General features: G+C 38.5%; 1 protein-coding gene across 23 annotated transcripts in view; it reads right to left on the bottom strand.

Moving 5' to 3' along the window:
- The window catches only part of GTDC1 (glycosyltransferase like domain containing 1), a 496188-nt gene that overhangs the window by 59282 nt on the left and 415483 nt on the right, over positions 1-21423 (bottom strand). For 13 of the 23 annotated variants that reach the window (XR_009490748.1, XR_009490749.1, XM_059875323.1 and 10 more), the window contains 2 exons: positions 18473-18543; positions 17679-17770 (listed from right to left, as the gene is read on the bottom strand). Coding sequence is in view for 21 of the 23 variants with exons in the window: in XM_059875323.1 (XP_059731306.1) it covers positions 17679-17770; positions 18473-18543 (163 nt within the window). In the remaining 2 variants the exon portion in view is untranslated. The other 10 variants (XM_024975731.2, XM_059875307.1, XM_059875326.1 and 7 more) reach the window with 3 other exon arrangements.

Genomic DNA, 21423 nt, shown 5'->3' with positions numbered 1-21423 from the left:
AAGCGACACATTTAACAGCCCCCATTAATTGGGGCTGTTACATGATTAATTTGAGAAAAACAGAAAAGACCGATTTCTTTACAACTCACAGTTGGATGCAATGCACTAAAAGTAATCCTGTAAATTACATTTTAAATCTTCAACATATTCCAAGCAGATAAAATAGTGGCATGATTGACCAAACTCCTTTAAAAAGTACACATATTACGATGCATCATAGTTATAAACAGATGGTATTTGGCCTCCTTCCTATTCTCAACATTTGGAATTTCTAAACTATGTGAATTAAACAATAATATTTTATAAACATACAAGGGATTTTGCTCACTGCTTTGTTAACATAGAAATTATACAATGCTGACATTTATTTAAATTTTAAAAAGTAAACAACAGTGTGCATTGAAATAAAGCAAACTAAAATCAACACAGAGAAGTATGTTCTGTGTGCATATTACCTACAATGGCACTGGCCTTTTTAAGGGAAGACATACTGGGTTGAAGAACAAATGGTGGCTTAGATGGGACTAATACTTTATACTCCAAAGGTTCATTTAACACCTCTCTGTAAACAAGGGATATTTATACCATAATTGGCTATTTGACCATCACTGTTCATTTACAATGTAACCTGCTATTATGGAGTTAAAAGACGTTCCCCTTCATTGGCTCATCAGTTCTCACAGTAGTCAAAGTGTACTCACAGTTTTAAAAGCACTTCCACAAACAGGGATCATTCTGACACTTGTACTCTGAATGAGAAACATTATCATTATATCAATAAGTAGGTATTTTTTCCTTTGAAGGATATTATTGCCAGAAAGAAAAGGAAATGTATCCGATCTCAGTGTCATTTCCTGAGATTCCTTTCTAAAATTACAACTTTAACCCTTTGGCCACATTTTGGAAAGGAGATCCATCTGGTTGATGCACAAAATAGAAGGCACTCGGTTTTCAAACATTCTTCTCAGATATGCAAAGTTGTGTAGTGATGAATAAATAATGAATCAGATATTTCAATCCATTTTATGATTTTTGAAAGCCCTGATTATCACTGTTTACAGACTCCATTGTCTCTATGTACTTCCCAAATGTTCTTGCTCTGCCTTTCAAGGATGAGCTTGGGTTGGCCACCCTCTCCTACCTCGGTTTACTCCTAGACTGCTCTTTCTCACATTTTAAACATTTTAAATCAGCCAACCTCTATCTTCAAGTCTACAATTTGAGGAATATTTCAAACCAGATGGGGTAATATCTTGAGCTATGGATGCCAGTGATGGTCACCAACACTCCAGCTAAGGTTTCTTATCTTTGGTCACTGCAGTACACCACTTTGGCCTACAATCTCTATAGGTGGGAAACAAAGAGGAAAGTATGCCACAGTCTGCTGCTGCTGCTAAGTCACTTCAGTCGTGTCTGACTCTGTGCGACCCCATAGATGGCAGCCCACCAGGCTCCGCCGTCCCTGGGATTCTCCAGGCAAGAACACTGGAGTGGGTTGCCACTGCCTTCTCCAGTGCATGAAAGTGAAAAGTGAAAGTGAAGTCGCTTAGTCGTGTCCGACTCTTAGCGACCCCATGGACTGCAGCCTACCAGGCTCCTCTGCCCGTGGGATTTTCCAGGCAAGAGTACTGGAGTGGGGTGCCATTGCCTTCTCCGATGCTATACACCCTAGATGGTCAGAAAAGCAAAGGGGCCTGCTGAAACCACAAACAAGGCGCATTTTTCTCTGACACACACAGTCTTAAATGTGTACACACAAATAAATACCTAATGATAAATAGTAATACTAGAGGGAAGGAGGTCCTTTTAAAAATAAAGACGCCTACAAATGATATTTAACGTTTTCCCAAGTTTTTTGGAAATCAACGCGATGCTTCTAAATATTCTTCTACCTAAACACTGCTTAACTTCTCTGTCGCCCCCCCGCCCCCCGCTCTCTTTGCTCCACCTAAATAACCAATTGGTAGTCAGGAGGAGAAAGTTTGCAATCTAGAACACAGGTATGAAGTGAAAGGGAAAGCAACCTTAGGGCTGGCAGTGGGATTAAAATCACAAGTCTGAATATGTGAGAGAGTTGAAGAGGAGTGTTTTAACATTAATAGCCAGAATCTTTGCCTGGAGAGTTGCAGTGCCCATCACTACTCCCTTCTCTGTTTTTGCTTAAGTTAAAATTTTTTAAAAGGACAGAGAGAGAGAAATCATTCTCTTTGCTTTCGCTTCATCTTCATTGGATTCTCTCCCTGAGATTTGATACTGGCCGACTCAAGGCACCAGGTTCAGTAAAATACTGAGAAGAATTCTGCCCGTTAGGGCTGCGCCGCCTTCCCGGTGGTGCGGAAGGGGACCGGTCAGCCCGGCACGAAGCAGCAGGGCAGACCTGGGCCACCCGCCACGTGTGCGTGTGTCAGCATGTGACGGTCGGTGCGCGCGTGCCAGGGAGCGTGCCCGCGTGTGTGCGTGACAGTGTGCGCGACAGTGTGCGCGTGTCGGGTTGTGCGCGCGTTGGCGTGCGCGTGCCGGCGCGGCTCTGCCCGGAGTCCGCGCAAGAGTGAGCGGGAGCGCGGCGGTCGCTCGGGGCTCGCTCCGTCCGGTCGCCTGGGACGCCTCCAGCGGCTTCGCGGCTCCTCTGGCTCTCTGTGCTGGGCTCAAGCGCTGCCGAGGGGACTCGGTTAGGACTCTGCGCCCTCGACGTCCTACTGTGCCCCGTTTTCTCGCGCCCGGAGAGGTGTCGAACTACCTCCAGACGCTTTGGACGGGACCCAACGGGGCATCGAGGGCGAGCGCCGCCTCGAACCGGAGCTCGGGCACATCGGCCTGGGGGAGAAGGTGCGCGGCGAGCACCCGGAAGCCCCGGACCCTCCCAACCCTTCTCGGTTTCGGAGGCTCCGGCACGCTGTCCTCCCGACGCTGGGCGCAGGCTCGTCGGAGGCTTGGGGCTGGCGCCCGGGCGCGCGCTTTTGGGCAGGCCAGCGCTGCGTAAGGCCGAGGCCCGCACGCCCCGCCGCCACCCCTCTGCTCACGGCCCAGTCGGGCCACGCCAGCCCCTACCCTGCGGCGCAGGGCTAGACCTGACCGAGGGCGGAAGATCTGAGAGGAAGGGAGGGAAGGAGCAAAGAAGTAGCCGGCCCCAGACAAGGAATCCTTAATTACAGATTAAAAGGCAAGCAAAACCGTACACATTTTCCATGTGTCAGCTGACTGCCACGACAAAAGGAAATACAGAATGCTGGGTGGGGTCGGGGTGCGGGGGGATGTGGGGGGGAATGCCTCTTCTCATCGCTCTCGCCCCACACCCCTTTTATTAACAGGGCAAATGTAAAATAACATCAGGCAGTGGATGACTCTGGGTAGGTGGTGCCTGGGGCCGGATCGCAGCTGCTAACTCCTCATGTAGGAGGACCGTTTGCTGATGCACCCAGAGGTCCTGAGACCCTCTATATATTAAAAAAAAAAAGACTAGAAATACTCCGTTAGAGTACATTTTGTTTCCTAAAAACGTTTTAAAACACATTTTTAAGTTTTAATATTTGACGGTTAAAGTAACAGGCATGCATACACATGCACGTTTTGTTTCGCAATTTTATAGATTTTTTTTTTCCCCCTTGCCTGGCATCACAGGATTAGAAATCCAGGAGCAAAGTTGAGCCCATAGAAAGGGAACTTAGCTGCAAGCACCAGAGAGAGCACAAGGTTCTCGATGGTTCTGGACTCTGGAGGAAAAAGGAGAGATGTATGCGTTGATACCTTTTCTCTTATTATGATCGCAAAACAATCTCTACCATGTTTCCTGGGATTTAAGATGCCACTTCAACTCCGTGACGTCCTAAATCCTTCACTTAGGGTAGGGTGGTGTTCAGAAGCCAAATCCCACTCTGTGACCATCATACATCTCTAGTTCTAGGCCCTCAATTTTTAACACTGAAACTAAAGGGATGACCTTTGAGGATCACCCCGAGCCACCAGGCATTGCACTTTTCCGTATTTTATTCCTCTTGTTGCGGAGTCAGCTTGAGAAATAGAGGTATTTGACTCTGTTTGTTAGTAATCTGTTTACTGAGAAAAATGATGCAGCAGGTTGGAGGCAGTAAGACCACCTTGCTTAGTCATGTTACCAGCCTTCCTCTGTGTAGGTATTCTCCTGTATTTTATTTGTAATTTTTCCACCAGTGCCATTTTCCTTACAGCATTAAAAAAAAAAATTCAAAGTGCTTTTTCATGTGATTCCAGTTAAGTGATTTGCCCACACCCCAAATAATGCTATTTGCATTCAAGATTAATAGCTGCATATCAGTAATTCTTAAATACCTCCTAATCCATATTTTCACTTTAAATGATTCCGTTATTGGCCAGACAAACGCCTGAACCAGTAAGTTCGTGGACTGGTTGCCAGCCAAATGACAGAAGCATTCCACACAGGGAACGCGATTAAATTTCTGCTGTCCTCGCTTCTACTGCGGAAGGTAGAGAGCCTTCCTTCCTTATTTGCCACTTTTCCCAGAAGTGGTAGTAGATGAGAAGATTAATAAATTGCTGTAAATCACAGTAGGTTCCAAGCCTCCCCCACCCTTTGATACATATTTGGGAAAATCTTTAAAATCTACTCTGAAGCATCCAGTCTTGATTTAGCCACATGCACTCCACATTTTGACTTTCTCTTTCAGCAAAATAAGGTGAAAGAGCAAATTAAGAGTTTTTCTTTCCTTATAGTTTCCCTGTGTTTGGGAGGATCACTCTGCTATCGTTGTTTTAGGCCAGTTTTGTTAGTTCGTGTTTTTACCACCCACCAAAGAACAGCACAGGATCAACTTTATATTAATAAATGATGTTCATGACTAGGTTTCTAAATGCCAGAGTTATGATTTATTATTTTTAATGGGTGGAGAAAGGAGAGCAGCAATAAAACCAGCCCCTAAGTCATTCAAAATCCTTGGCTTCACACTTCTGTTTTTTTTTTTTTTTCTTTTAAATTTCATCTAAATTTCCTGTAAGTTCTACTATTATGGACTAATTTTTTTTTTTCCATTTACCTGTGTCCATAGCTTCAAACACTATGTTATTATAGTTAAATTTATGAAAAGCATTATGTTCCCCTTTTCTACTTTCTAAGTGTTTATAACTGTCTCTATTTATCCCCATCCCGCTAAGAATTTCACAATAAAATCCTGTACCAAATAAATTAAAATCTACATCTTCAGACACCCCAGGAAGAAGGCATTAATCCACTTAGTCAAATATCCATACCTCCCCTCTCCATTGCAGCTCTTCTTAATGTAACATTTAGTAATTGCAGCTGGCTCCTTATCCTCGCCTCCCTCCCTTTCATTCTGAATCATATTGGCCTTGTTTAACCTTCATTTCCTTTCCTACCCCCCACATTTGTCCACGTACTTTTTCTTTGACCATGTTTGTCTTTCTTTTTGCTGCCTGGATTGAAAGCAATAAATAGAGCTTTCTAAGACCTTAATACTTTCTGTTAAAATCCCATTCTTCCTCCCTATTCCACTACTAATGCTTTGTACAATTTTTATGCATCCTTTGGTTGTGAAGTTACTGCTCTATATTTTTCTGATTGATCATTAAGTTATGCTGGCTTTTGAGAACTGCCTCCATAATCCTGAAGCAAAGGCTTTTTACTTGGCATGCTCTTTGCCTTTGGAATGCCTTTCCTGGCAAGGACAGGCATTTTGGTTTGACTATGATTCTTAAGTTACAATTCAAGTCTAATTTGTTCAGTTAGGTTTCTACTTGAAGCAGCTCTGTTTCTCACTGTTAAGTGCTCCATGAGGCTGCTTAGTTAAAGGGTGTGCTGTAAGCTCAAGATGTAATACACTTACATTGTACTTGATTATCAGTTTTCAAAGACAGCTGCATGCTTTGATATCTGTGTAAGGAAATATCAGAAGATAATATACCATTGGTATTTATTACTCTATAATTAAGGATGTGTCAGTGTTTCCCTTTAAAAAATGCTATTTTCAGAAATTCATATCTCAGGCATAAATTTCCCTATGAATTACAGTCTAATACTGTATTGGAAGTATCTTCTTTTAAAATTATTCCTCCTCTTCCTTTTCTTCCTGGGGAAGTTAGTTTCAGGATGTAATTTCTGGGTTATCTACTGGGGATGAGATGAAGCGGGCCCTTGCTGCACAATTAAAGGTGCTTCTGCACTGATGCCAGCTGCCCCCTCTGCCCTAGGCCCTTTGCACAGGGCGAGATCGTGGGGACTGCCTTCTGGATAGAGGGCCAGCCTGTTTGATAGGTAGCGTCTACATGTATGATGTGAAAGGCAAAAAGACTCCGCTATTCAGAAACATCACAGGTACCAGAAGTCAGAGAGTTTAGGACCAGAAGTCAATTTTTTTGCATTCCTCTCCTTATGATTGCTTGGACTACAAGTATAACCAGGCCAGGCAGGAGGAACATGAAATTAATCTATAGCCAAGTACTAGCAACTTCTTTGTCTGTGTTTCTTCCGATAGTAAGAGGGGGAGGGAAGGGGGAAAAGATGGACAGATAGATATATTCCCCTTCACCTCCTTTAAGGAATGGTCTGCAGAAGGAAATGGCAGCCCACTCCAGTGTTCTGGCCTGGGAAATCCCATGGACAGTGGAACCTGGTGGGCTATAGTCCATGGAGTTGCAAGTGTCAGACATGACTTAGTGACTAAACCACCACCAAACTACTATACCACTTGACCAAATGAGTTGATCACAACCTCCTGAAAGAGACTGAAGTCTAGACCTGTGTCTACATGGGACCCAAAGCAACTCAGCCAGGACTCAGCCCTCAGTGTCCTCACATCTAAAATGGGGAGGTTACAAATGCTGTACCAGGAGGGCCAGGGAAGTTACACCATGTGCAAGTCCTACAGAGTGTTAAGACCACAGGGAGTGGCAAGGGCCTGGGATGGGATGTAGCAACCCAATGCTTCCCTACAGATATAATAACAGTCATAATAAAAATACTTAAAATATGAGCAAAACCACAGGGTCTCTCTTGCCCCTTTTTCTACCAACTACGTGTGTGGGCCACCTCCTGCTGCCCTTTGCCTGGTGAGGGGAGAAATAATAGGGAACCAGAGGTCCCAGTGAGTCATCAACACTGAACTTGGTGCTTCCTGAAAGGCTGGAAGGTGACAATGACACTGTCCTATGCAGAGAAAGGCTTATACAAAGACACAAAACATCCTTCTGTTTCTATAAGGCAGTCTGGCTCCTACATAAGCCTTAACATGATGCCTTAATTTTCTCACTTGTGAAACGGTGATGGAAACATTACATTTTCAGATATAAAGGACTTCAAATTCCTTGAGAAAAGTGTTACGTAAGTATTTCCAGTAGGAATCCCATCTTCTAGCATTCCATCTTGGGTCTGCTATTTAAATGCAGTAACTAATACGACAGTACACATTTTAGATCATCTTCTGTGTGCCTGCATGCCAAGTCGCTTCATTCATGTCCAACTTCTGCAACCCTATGGGTTGTAGCCCGCCAGGCTCCTCTATCCATGGGATTCTCTAGGCAAGAATACTGGAGTGGGATGCCATGCTCTCCTCCAGGGAATCTTCACAACCCAGGGATCGAACCTGCATCTCTTCTGACTCCTGCATTGCAGGTGGATTCTTTACCGCTGAGCCACCAGGGGAAGTACCAGATTATCTCTTAGGAAACATCAGTTCTTTGTATCTGTTTATGGGAACCACGAAGAACCTGTCCTAGGGTTGAAAGTCATTACCACAGAGATATGGGAGAAAAAGGAAATCACTAAGGTGGGCTTCCCTGGTGGCTCAGATGGTAGAGCGTCTGCCTGCAATGCGGGAGACCCGGGTTCGATTCCTGGGTCGGGAAGATCCCCTGGAGAAAGAAATGGCAATCCACTCCAGGCACTCTTGCCTGGAAAATCCCATGGACAGAGGAGCCTGATAGGCTACAGTCCATGGGGTTGCAAAGAGTCAGACACAACTGAGTGACTCTACTTTCAAGGTGGTGCTAGGTGCTGGGAGGACCCCAGAAGGCACTGACCCCCAAATTCCAAATTAGAAAATGGGCCACAGGATGTGGGGATTCTGAAGTCATATGTAACTCACATGCAGCTAGGGCATCACAGATACTTGGAGGATTCCTTTTCATGGGATGACGACAATGAAAGCCTTTGTCTTAAAGAGGAAAGGGAACAGGTAACAATGCAGGAAGTGGGTAGAGCGGTTAGCAGCTCAGACAGCTCTGTGCCCTACCACAAAGCTCTGAATTTTTCAAGATAAAAAAGACCAGCTCATATAATAACTTCCTCCATCTTCCTCTCTTGACTCTTCAAAAAGGAGTTTCTGGAGCCCTAGTTTTCCATTTTCTATTTGTAACGCCACACACATTAGTCAGAAACGGTGATCATTAGCCCCAGGAAAAAGGAACCCACAGACAGTCAAGTTCAACTTCCTTCGTAGTATGGGTTGTTTCAGGGTCAAGGTTAAGGGCTTGGCTCCCAGTAAGCCAAGGAAAGTCTTCTCATGCAAAACTGGTGGTGCATTTCCACCACCACCGGTGGAAAAAAAGGGCAGTTTCTTTTACTGTTTAAAGGAAAATGGTTTTCTGACTCCATCCATCAACTGAGAAACGTTAAGAACGGCTTGGTAGCAGAGTATTACAGCTCCTATATTACACATGGTAACCCAAATATCTACAGCTCCTATCAAAAATGTAGATCCAGTAATAACATTTAAGACATACAAAAAGTCATAAAGGGTAGAAATAAGACTTTGTGTGCTATGACCCAGCTTAAGAAACAGACCATTTCTTAAGGTACTGCACCTTTGCCAGTTATGTGTCTAATCTTCCTACCATCACGCCTCTGACTTAACCATAATTGTAAACTTGGCGCTAATTCCCAAGTTTTCTGTTATACTTTAAGCACACAGGTACATATCTTTGAGCATCCTGTAGAACTGTTTACATAGTTTAAAACCTTTCCCAATTACATTTTAATGAATAATTGTGAGGGGAGGGCAGGTTATCGCAGCACTGGTCGTTGTACATCTCAATTCACATTTTAAAATGAAACTTGTTTTCCAGTTTTCCACAGAAACAGAAAGGCACTTAGGGTGACACCTGTCAATAGTCAATAGAAGAATAAAACTCATAGAATATGTCAACATTAAAAGACAGCATGGACTCTCATTTGAAAACTGATTCTCTCATCTGCAGAAAGTATCTTGAGACTGAAATGAAAAATTTTTTTGTGGCTCATAATATTTCTGGGTAGCAGATGCTTTCTCAAAAACAGATTTTACTTTTAAAAATATCAAATATAATTAACACCTTCAACATAAAACGAAATCTTTTCTTCCAGATGCATTTCAAGGTGTTGAAGTGAATTTGTGCAGCCCTCTATGGCTGAGTTTTCACTGCCTTATTGACTGTGCTGCCATCTTTATGTGGCAAGTTTGAAGAACTGAGAGCTGGAGCAGGACATTAAAAATTAACCATATCTGAAGGATGCTTGTTAAACCAGGTGCATTTGGGGAAAGGTCTTTTGATCTATTCCCGATTAACCTGGTATAAATAAGTATATTAAGAACTAGGTGCTCTTCTGTTTATTACAGAAACACCTTGCCAGAAACACAGGTTAGGTAAATTTGGGACAGGCATCCTGAACACTGTGTCAGGGTTGATAATGGGCAGACTTTTAAAGACATTTAAGATTAAAATTGGTTTAATGATTAATGTAAAAGAGAATAAAATGAACAGAATTGAACGTTTAAAAAAAAAACAAAAATTTTCAACATCTATACTCAAAATAAGAAATAATGGGAGTGTCTGCTCTCTTTAGTGAAAGTGAAGAAAGCAAGGGGCTTCCCAGGTGGCGCTAGTGGTAAAGAACTCGCCAGCCAGTGCTGGAGACTTGAGAGAAGAGTGTTCAGTCCCTGCCTGGGTCGGGAAGATCCCCTGGAGGAGGACAAGGCAACCCACTGTAGTATTCTTGTCCAGAGAATCTCATGGGCAGAGGAGCCTAGAGGGCTACAGTCCATAGGGTTGCAGAGAGTTAGACAAGATTGAAGTGACTTAGCAACAGCACAGCACAGCACAAGCAAAGCAGGAAGTAAAGAGTCAGCTTGTACTGTCGATTTTCCTTAACAAAATATGGGTTAACTGAATAACCCTCCATACCACCATATCATGGGTGTTGAGAAGCACACAGGCACATACACACACATATACAGTTATCTTTTCATATGTTACAAATGATACATTTACAAGACTTTTCATTGCTTATTTGCACCAATACCAAATCCAACAGTATAGTTTTAAGAAGTGACCACTTTATTGCAAATTTTTATTCCAGAAGTAATGCTGGCACAGCTAAAGCCAAAATTTGATTTGAGTTTATGGGTGTAGAAAAATATCTTTGTACACAGGTAACTTGCAATATTGTGTTTGCCAAAATCAGGCAAATATTTAAGTGTTTCAGATGCACTATCTGAATGGTAATTAATATTGTTTTCCCATGAATTAAAAAAAAAGTATATATGGATAGTTATGCATATAATACACAATTCACTATGAAATGTGAGCTCATCATTTTCAGGATAGTAGGACATAATGAAATAAGCACTGTCTCTTGGCTGTGAGAGTATAATATTGTTTTGAGAGACGTCATCTATAACACAGCACCTTTCTAACTGAAGCATCCCTTTAGATGCTTAACCCTGCTCAGGAGAAAGAGTCTAAAAAGCTCTTAGGCCCTTTTATATTAGCTTTTGCACTCAAAAGGAACATAACCGATAGATTCCAAGTTTCACAGTCTCAGACCAGAAGGGACTTCTCAAATAATTCTTGAGCCCTTTGTTTTATGGGCTAATTTGTCCAGTGCCTTCTCAGAATGGGAGGAGGACTCAAATCCAGTGCTGTGATGTCCATCATACATAGGGCTCTCACACTGATCAGGGAGGACTCTGTGCAGAGATAGAACCTGTTGTTTCTGCTTCTTACTCTCCCTGCTTTTAAAATCCTTGGCCTCCTGGGCCTTGAACTGCTGCTTTTCCTGATCTGCAAGACTGCCTCTATCTAGAGGGCTCTACCTTCATCTATTTCCTGCTTACACTTTTGCTACCTGTCAGATGGGTCCTACCAGACTTTTGAACCAGTGCCCCCTCTGTCTCAGATGCCTGCTAGACAACTCAGTCCTTCTAAAAGCCAAGGATCCAGGCTTGGCCCTTGTCTGCCCCCTTCCCCCTGGCTGCTCCTCACTTTGCAGCTTATAGAAGTTATTCATTTCAAAAGCTAGGAGAGTTACAATTTACCTGTCAGTAAACAGAAGATGGTTTATCAACAGACTTTACCTTAATGACTACAAATGTTTACCTCCTGCTTTCCAGAATGCAAAGAAAATCTTGGAAATGTCATAATATCTCACAAACATTTGCAAAACAGATCCTTGTTCATCGGGAAAAGAAACAATTGTATTCGTTGTCTCTGACACAAGGAAAGTGTTCAGAGAGAAACATACAGATAGATGTACAGGCTTACATGGAAATGAGATGTGTTAATTAAAAATTGCAGTGGGCACTTTATTAAAAATTTATTTTACAATCTAGCCATTCAAAATATCTTGACATTAACAAATACACCAGCTTGACTATTGGAATCATAAGTGATTTATCTTGAGAAGATTATATTTGTAGCTGGATGCAAATATTTTTGACAAATATTTATATCAAAATTACTGGTTTTGTAAGAAGTATTTTTATTTCTCTATTTTTATGCCTGGAAAAGAATTAAAACAAGTATCTCTGTGTTCATTTTATGGGCGAGATGGCCCCGCTTAGTGTATTTCCCATGTTTGTCTGAATTACAGCTGTTTATCTTGCAACTTTCTTTAAGATAAATTAAATGCAAATGTAACTCTGTGAATCATGGGAATACCTGCCAGACTTCTTATTAATACCTTCACTTAAAACCCCGGTGCCAGGGAGTCATTAATTTGCTAAAAGAAAAGTGCTAGAGCAGCTCTTTGCCCACAAACAATTCCGAGATGGCTGCCCAATTAGTCAGTAGCATTCTGATCCTCCTTTCAGGCCCCGTGGCCCTCTGAGGACACAAGAAGGCTCCGATGATAACCTGGCAACCTAGGTAGAAACCCAGCCAAGTGAGAGCGTTTGAAGCTGCAGTTTGGCTGCCATCGTGTCGGCGAAAAGAAAGAATTCAGGCACCATGTCATCCAGTACAAAGGATAAAAACGGATTCAACCGGAAATTCAATGTGGCACCACATATGGGATACATGAGTGCGGTTATACAACAGGCCACATATTTTTTTTGAACAGTCTCCTCCATGTGATGCTGAGGACATGTGTAACCATCATAACGTCTCTAGGAATCTGTATTTAATTTGAGTTGGGGTGGTGGCAGGGATTGGAGATCTGAAGCCGCCACAGGTTTGTGGCAGATGGCTCTGTGTCAGCTATGACAAGCAGCCAGGCTCAGCTTCCTCTGCAGATTTTCTTTTCTCTCTGATCAGGTAAATATGGGCACACTCTGGAAAGTTCTACAGATTCTGCCTTAGGCTGCAAGTTTGTGACTTAGCCCCATCTGTCACAAATCTTCCCTAGGTTCTGCTGTAAGCAGAGACCTGAATTTACCATGTAGGGCTGCCCAAGAAAAAGGAGCCATTTCACCCTGTAAGGGAGAGGGAGAGAAGAAAAAGCAATGAAGAAGCATTAACGACTGAAAGACTAAAGCATGCTGAAAATTCATATTGTAAATTTGCATAACTTACGTCAATTAGATTTCAAAAAGCCACCAAGTAAATGGTTCTCAAGTTTCATCACCTCAGGAAATCCCAGTTTCTGATTGGCTTAAAGTGAACTATATTTTCAACCATTGTGGAAAGCTGCCCCCCCCAACTCCGCCTTTTTTTTTTTGCAAATGGGTATATTCTACTGCACACAAATTTCCTGGTTTATGTTATGGCTGACAGCTATCAGAAGTTTATCATCCAACTTTTAACTTTTCTGAACATAAGATAGACAACACTCTTAATACATGTTTTTTGTGAATGTGAATTTTACTTTTAAGTGGCGAAGGCACAAGAGAAATGCCATTACTATTATGTGGAATTTATAAAGCACTTCAAGTTTACAAACGGGTTTATATTCATTATTTCATTACAGTAGGACCTCAGGGGGAAAATGCTATTAAGAATTAAGAAAAAAAGAATTCTTCCAAGTTTATAGATGAATCATATAGAGGCCAAGAAGTTCACCTAGAGCCAGGCTACAAATTAGTAGCAGAGAAAGAGAAGCAGCCAAAACCTCTAACTGATTTTAATCACCCTGAGTATATCTATTGTGCTAAAGATTTTTTGCTTGCATTTTACTTAGACAAATCAAAGGAAAACCAAGCCAAACAAAATCAAGGAAAGAAGTTAAGAAAGAGAGGGAAGAGTAACGGGGAGGGAGGGAGGGAGACTGAGACGGATCATTTGCCTTAGACTGTGCTCGTGCAATTGAGAGGTTTTTGAAGTTCTAAAAATGTCATGAGCTTTTAAGTTTTCATTTTTTAAGGAAAAAGTAATGACTTTGGAGGCGTGTTAATACTAGTGAGCACCACCTTATTCACATCTAGAGTATAAGCTCAAATTAAAAGGGGACTATAAAGTGACCAGTCTCTTGAAGGAAACTTAAAGTGGCTTGGCTGTGGTTCGGGGAGATATAACCTGATATAATTAAGACAACCACAAATGGCTTTTCTGGGCTCTGAATCTGAACTGTAAGCTTAATCACTCTTTGGAATCACTTTTAGGCAGAAATCTGAAAATTATCCTTTCCTCCAAATAACAGCAGGTTATAAAGGTTTCTGGAATGTGAAAGAACTTGACGAGGGGAACAAAATAAAAATCAGCTGCTATCATCTGAAAAAACTTAAACTACAGTTTACCCTTGTAAAGCAAAGGAAGGATGGCATCTCTCTCTCTCTTTTTTAAACACAGAATATCACTCAATTTATAAATAAAAATAAATGAAAAATAGGGTGGGAATGAAAACCTACTGTTAGTCCTGGCAGTATATGTTTTATACAATGACCCCATTTGTACTTTTGTGCTATTTTCAATACTGGTAACAAGGTGGTGAACAGAAGTTTTCCTCTAAAGCATTTTAAAATCTAATGATCAAAGTCTCTCTAAAAGCAAAAAGTACTGATCTCAAGTAATTGTTGGCAATTTTCAGTAAGTAAATTCCCATTGTCAAAATGAGACCCCCAAAAATATAACTTCCCGGTATAAGACTTACTTGGGTTGTAAAAGGAAGCCCTATGTTACTGTTAGAAGTTAATCCTTGGTTGATTACTTTACGATTATTTCTAGAATCTTGTGTTCAAGAGTCATAAAAGAGCTCCCTATTACAGATGAAGTGAAACCTACTTTATCTCTGTGGCAAGTGTGTGGCTGCGGGGTGTAACCTACTTAGAAAGGGACGTGTCCTGTAAGTACAAGAAACCTGCAGTCCAGTGGCTGAGCCTCGTGGCAAACTTTTTAAGAAATGGCTTTAGATTTTTAAAAAATTCAGAACAGGGTTTTAAGTTTTAAAAATAATTAAGAAATGTGATTTCTGCATGCATTTCTCTAAATATCTTAAGTAAAATGTCTGTGTGAGAGGGAAGGGGAGCACACTTGCATGCACACGAGGAATTTAAACATTTCAAGTCTGAAACCATTTCAGGTGAGAAGTCATGGGCATGGAGTTTTGTAGCAGAAAGAGTCACTTTAAGAAAAAAAAGGTATCAAATTCTGTTTCTGCTTTTCAGTTACTAGCATTCTGTTTCAAATCCTGCTTCAAGTTATAGCCCCCAAACTCTCACTCATATTGAAAGTATAATGTCTCATGTGAGAAAAAAGCCAAGTGTTAGTAGCCTTATTCTAGTCATTAAATTTCTAAGTGTGAATCCATATGAAAAATCTTATCCTAAAGTGAACTCTACATGATAAGTAGTTGAGATGATTTTAAAATGTAAACTTTTAACAACAACAAAAAAGAGTAAGGTGTAAAAATGTGAAAGGAGCAAATTAAAGAATTCAGTGACTTTCTATCCTTTTAGATCTTAGAAGCATATGTTTTTAAAAGCAAAACAGCACTGTCCAATGGAATAAATTTAAAAAGAAAACCTCAATACTCTCTGTATAATATACATACAAGTCTCTTCCATTGCCTAAGAAAAGTACAAAGCTGCCTTGGGGAAAATAATTCTCTGATATTTAGTGAGGGCAAATGTTACCTGAAATGTGAATATTTATAAAACGTAAGGTAAAAAAAAAATAGTGTAATGTATTAAATCTTAATGATAAAGTTATAGCTGGCATTCCTTTTCTGTTTTAGCTCTAAATCTTATTACAACCACCCAACTAGATCTGTGGTCCTTGTGATTTTTATCAGTTTGTCCTGGCAAAATTTTTATCAGTTTGTCCTGGTGCATTGTAAAGCTCTTGATTATTTCTAATTCCTGGGCTAACTTATTCATTTTTGAGATTAATTTTTGGATACATGTCATCAAGATCTAGAATGAGGATATATATCAATGTGTATAATAGATTTATAAGAAAAAAAAATCCATGTTAAAAGTACATAAAATAAATAATATATAGAAATTCTTATAAATGCTTATGCATAAAACACTAATTTCTTAAACTGACTTGGACCATGTTAGGATGCATGGACTAGTAATGTATGTAAACCATAGTAACATGAACAAACACTTAAGGTATTTGCTATATTTAAGCTATAGGAAGAACAATTTGGTATATTAATAGCATACCACTAGGTTGACATTGCTTCAGAGTTTTTCCAGAAGCTCTTGGAAAAAGAAATAATTAGAGCTATGGCAATAGCTATTTTAAAATATTTCAGTTGGAGATGTGTTTTTTATTGTAACTCTAAGCAACCTGTTGCAATAACTTTTGAAATGGTTAAAGATCAGGGATGATAATGCTACCTGGAAGCAAAATTAAAAATGGAAAATTCTGATGGTGGAAATACAATTTAAAATGCTTCACCATTCTCACCATGAGATAAAAACATTTTTTCTCTCGGTTTTTTTTTTTTTTTGGTACCTCTGTGAGATGATGGGTGATAACTACAGCCTGTGGTGGTAATCATTAATCATTTCAAAACATATGTCCATCACTATTCTGCACACCTCACACTTATACAGTGCAGTCAGTCAATTATATCTCAATAAAACTGAAAAAAAATTGCCCAAAATTCACTAGGAGGAAAAAAAAATCAATAATCCGATGGTAAACTCACTAAAAAATAGCTTTGTGTCATATGTAGAAGATGAACCTATTTGTAATACATATTATTCTATTTCTTCAATTTCATAATCTGTATATTTTGACAGTCTGTTATGTGGGAAACTATCAAATTAACATTTTACCCAAACAAGACCATGACTGAACTTTCAAAATGAGGAAATCTGGATGTAAACCTTGGAAGACTGTTTTCTTTTTGAATTTCCTACGAATACGATACAATCGTATTGACTGAAGGAGTAATACTGAAGCCTGGAATTGTTCAGTCAGCATTTTAAACTATTATGAGCTACCTTCTGAACCATTGCCAAGTTAATAGACAATGAAAGATAATGAGCTTGAAATTGGGTGTTAAATTGCATTTTTGGTTCTCTCCCTTTTTCTTGAAGTTTAACTGTTTCCTGCAGAAACAAAGTCATGTTTTGATGTATCACTATGTAAATATGTATGTATCTGAGGCCATGATAAGGGAAAGGAGAGGAAAAAAGGCAGCGGGCTGTATTTCATGTAGAAAGGATACATATTAACATAGGAAAATTAAAATATGCTGGATTAGAAAACTGCTAGATTGTAAAGTATACTGAATTTATGTAAAATGAAGATGCTACATTCAAAGAATATAAAAAGGTATATTACTCATGGCCTAGAGCCACCTTTACAACTCGTAAAGCAGATTTATCCCAGTTCAATTACTTGGACTTTTAGGAGAGTCTCTCTGTTGTTATTCCAACAATGTAAAATTCTTGATTCAAACAAGGGGAAAAAACATAACGAATGAAGGGACTGAATGATGATGCTATTTAAACTCTTTTCTTTTGCCTCTGTCATTCAGAGAGGAGACTGACAGTTGAATCCTAAACTAACTGAGGGTTTTTATGTAATTTTACTAGACAAAGGAAACATTTGATTCTCAAAATCATCTTTAAAGTATTTAAAAAATGAACACCAAATTTCACAAATGTCATTCACCTGAATTTTTGAGGACTGAAGATTTCATTACGATGGGAAGAAAGGCTTATCCTCATTAGTATAATTGTAGAATCTTTCCTTTTACTTCCTTTTAAACTAATGAGTTACATTAATCCAGGTTCATTTTTATAAGCCTCTTGGGGCTAAATGTAAAGGACAGTCATCTTAGAAAACAATAAATTAAAAAAAAAGCATGTACCATGCATTAAGTGCACGTATTTCATAAGACCTAGGTTAATACAACTGGCATCATCCAGTTTAATTAATCCTTGTTAGTGTAACAACTAATATCCCTCCCTAGCATGTTTCCTTTAAACATTAGTATGTTAATTAAATGTTTTTTTTTTTAAGATTTTTCTTTGTACTTCAATATGGTATTTATACCACATAAATCTCTTCTCAATAACTACCTTATAGAGATGTTTTCTTGTAATATCTGGTCTCTTGCAGAAATTCTGGAGCCTTTTTGAAAGCTGTTCAGGTGTAGAATACAGATACTCAGCTGCAGGAAAAACAGATACATTTTTAATGAAACAAAAACCTCAAAGCACACACCCGATATTAGTCACTTTACTAATTAAAAATGCATATTGCTCTGTGCCGCCTCGTGTTTTACATTATTTAAGCATGATTTTATAAGGTTACCTCAGCTCACAAGGATGTTTAATGCTAAATAAGACTGTGTAGTTGTGCTGTTTAGACATCTCCTTTGGGTGATTAAAATACATTATTCTAATGTAACACAATGCATATGTGATATATTTAGTGATGAGAATTTTTTCAAAGAACAAGTACGATAGCCATACGTACTCTGTACAACAGTTGCATATTATTAACTAGTCAATTGTTGAAATAATTTGGTGTGACTTTCAGTCCTCAATTTTTCTCTGTGTATATCATTAAAAAAAATCTGTAAGCAATTGCAGCAACGCTGACCTGCTTATAAAAATCCATCATTATGGGATGTGTATGCTAACAATGAAGAATGCTATTTGAAAACTTGCTTTTTTGTTATCTTAAAAGAACAGATGGTAAATATAAGCTTACTCTAATGTATTAAAACACATAAAATTTTCCTTAACACTAACATGTTGACTTGCCAAATAAACAATTGCTCCTGCCTAAGTTTATTTTCAAACTTTCTAATTTAGCATGAATCATGTAGTAAATTTCAACAAAGACAAAAGTACATTAAAGCAGCTACCTGGAAATATTTCAGGATAAACCAAATCTTTGGGACAAAGTGGGTAACACCCACAATACACAGCTTCCAACCTAAAGAAAATTTAGAAAGAGGATAAAAATATATTAAAAAGACATTACCATTATAGCCAGAAAGTGGTTTTGTTTGCTAAGTTAACAGTATGAGCCCAGAGTTAGCTGGGATGAAAAACATGGTCGGCAGTACAATCCTAAAAGCCAAAGTTGCTCTTTTAAAAGATTTTATTGATCATATATGAATTTCATAGAACAGAACCAACAGCATATGTTTTGTTCACTGAATTAATCAAAGCGCAGCTCTGCATTTTTTTTGTTGTTTTTAAAATACTGTTTAACACATTTTATAATCAGCAGATAAACACATGTAACAACATGGTAAAGTATGGACAGCTTTTCTTAATAATGCTGCAAAGCCCCAGAATGTTCATTTTTCAAAATGTTTAAATAAAACAGCAAATACTTAACTTTAACACTCTAGACGTAGAAATCATCGAGGCACTTTAAAAAACATCAGAAAAAAAATTTACAATCTGTTGTGATGGGTCATTTTCATTTTAAGTTAAAGCTTCAAAATAGTTCGTTATTAGGCAGGATGTAAAACTATTTCCCTGTTTTACTGAAAAACTCTCATTAAGATTACCTTAATGAGTATTTTGCTTTCTGGACTGGGAAGTCAGCTCAGTTTCCATTTTATCCAAAAAAGAATACTCTTATTATTAAACAAAGAAACAAGAAAGTTTCACTCTGTGAGAGGATTTCCCTAAGGACCAACTACAGAAGTTTTTCTTCATGTCCTAGCAGTAAGGGTTAAGTAGAAGAAAGGTACTGCTCTTCAGTGCTTGTGTTAGTCCTGTATAATGGCTATTGATCTGACATATAATAAACCTTAAAGATACCACTGTAATTTCTGTTGGCTAGGAATTATGCAGTGAAATTCAAAACACTCTTTAAAATATGTTTATTTTATGAGAAACTTTGAATTGCATCCAAAATGTTGACCAAAGGCGGAATTTTATTTTGAACTGCAGATTTTTTTCAACCCAAGAATAGTTTGAAGTTATGTCAATGTTTACCTTGTTTATTTACAGTGACAAAGTACATGCAATTTAAGCTGTTTTTAAGTGGGTGATGTTTTCCCTATTTTATAACTGAAATTAGTTTAAATGAAAAGTATTTACTTTGAGCTGCAAAGTTTGGAAAAATACTGTGTTCAAAGTTCTGCTTGAGAACTGCTAGCAGTTTTAAGATAACACAGTGGAAAGGGATAGGTTCTAGTTACTAACGATTAATTTCAAACTCCAAACTACATCTAATATTTATTTTCTTTACATACATAGGGTATGTGTAAAAATTCTTATCGTAAGCACAGCTATAAACTGCACTGTGACTGCATTATAAAACATTCACAAAAGTTTTGAGCACATAAACTGGGGATATTCTTTATGAACCAAAAGAAAATATGCACTTTATCTGAAGACACTCAGTTTTAAAATGCTGTGCCAATTGAAAAGCAAATACATATGAACATTCTCTTATAATTACATAAAATCAAAAGAGTGAAGTCACAGGGATTTCAGAAAGTGCACATGTTATCTGCTTTTTAATAATGGATTTGAATTAGAGTGTTCTGTTCCCCGAAAGAAAACTGCAGGCCAAGTTACATTTTGAGTCATCGTATGAGCATGTACTTTGCCATTTCCAAAAAACCGCTGCTAATTAAAATACAGTGAGAGAGGAATGACATTATTTGATTTAGGAAGAAAAAATTTTCAAACTTAGGTTCCACCTTTTGTTTGTAAATTACCTTATTCGTGGCTTTATTTCATCAATTAAAAATACAACAACTACTTTTGGGTATAATTTTGACTTCTAAAATATTATACCTTATTATACACATTATTTATATCAGGACTGTGTATTAAAATATATTAAATTTGTCACAATATTTTAAAAGAAATTTATAAAATTCCTTCTCATAAGTTTCCCATATTTTGCCATTTTGAAGAAAATATCATCTCATGATAATAATACAATTATTCATCATTTCAATTCTTATGCACTACCAGTTAAATAATAAATAGGGTTCCAATTGATCTATTGTTAAAATGACTAGCAAATGACCTTTTTATTCCAATTAACAAATCATCTGCTAAATCTATGAATCTTAATATTCAGATCTATTCACTTCAATTCATACAATTTATCTGCAAATAGTTGTTGGGCTTTTGATTCTAAATATAATTAGCTGATAATTTTGCTTGGCTGAATTACTTTTCTGGAGGGCCTGCAAAGGCTCTCAGTCGCATTATCTAGCAATAATGAATCTGATAGGTGAAATTTTTTACTGTAATGAGGATGAGACACAGTTGTGACACCTGAGTCTACTAATAACAGAAGACTGCTAATTATCGACAGCACTTTTTTGTGTGATGCAAGGAGAAAAAAAATCCCTCATTATTAAAAAATAAAAAGTTACAATTATAAGTGACACCGGAGGAGAGTAAATAAAATGGAGTGATTAAAACATTGCTGCTTTAAGGGTGTTTTTAATTAAGTGGAAATGCTAATGTTGTCATACTTAGCAGATGGGATTAAAATTAGTTATTGTAAGTAACTCATATTTTATGTTATGGTTTCCACAGCATGTCTACAAGATCTAAGAAAGTGATACATTCCATAAGACATTTTAAAAATGAAATTCTCATACTCTTTACAACTCATAATAATGAACATCATGAATAAACTATTGAAAAAAATCCTGCCAAGGATTTTACCATAGTGACTTAACTAGCAAGGAATGTAGCCATAATGTACTGGACTGCTACAGTCTCACTGATGGTATGTCTTTTGCTTTGCTGATTGTTGCATTCCCTATTTCATTCACACTCAACAAAAACAAAAGTTTGGTACGTGGGCATGTAGCCAACATCAAAT

The sequence above is a fragment of the Bos taurus genome, chromosome 2 (assembly GCF_002263795.3).
Source record: "Bos taurus isolate L1 Dominette 01449 registration number 42190680 breed Hereford chromosome 2, ARS-UCD2.0, whole genome shotgun sequence".
NCBI lineage: Eukaryota > Metazoa > Chordata > Mammalia > Artiodactyla > Bovidae > Bos > Bos taurus.
The sequence above is the reverse complement of the archived record's forward strand: the minus strand, read 5'-3'. Positions and strand labels throughout refer to the sequence as shown.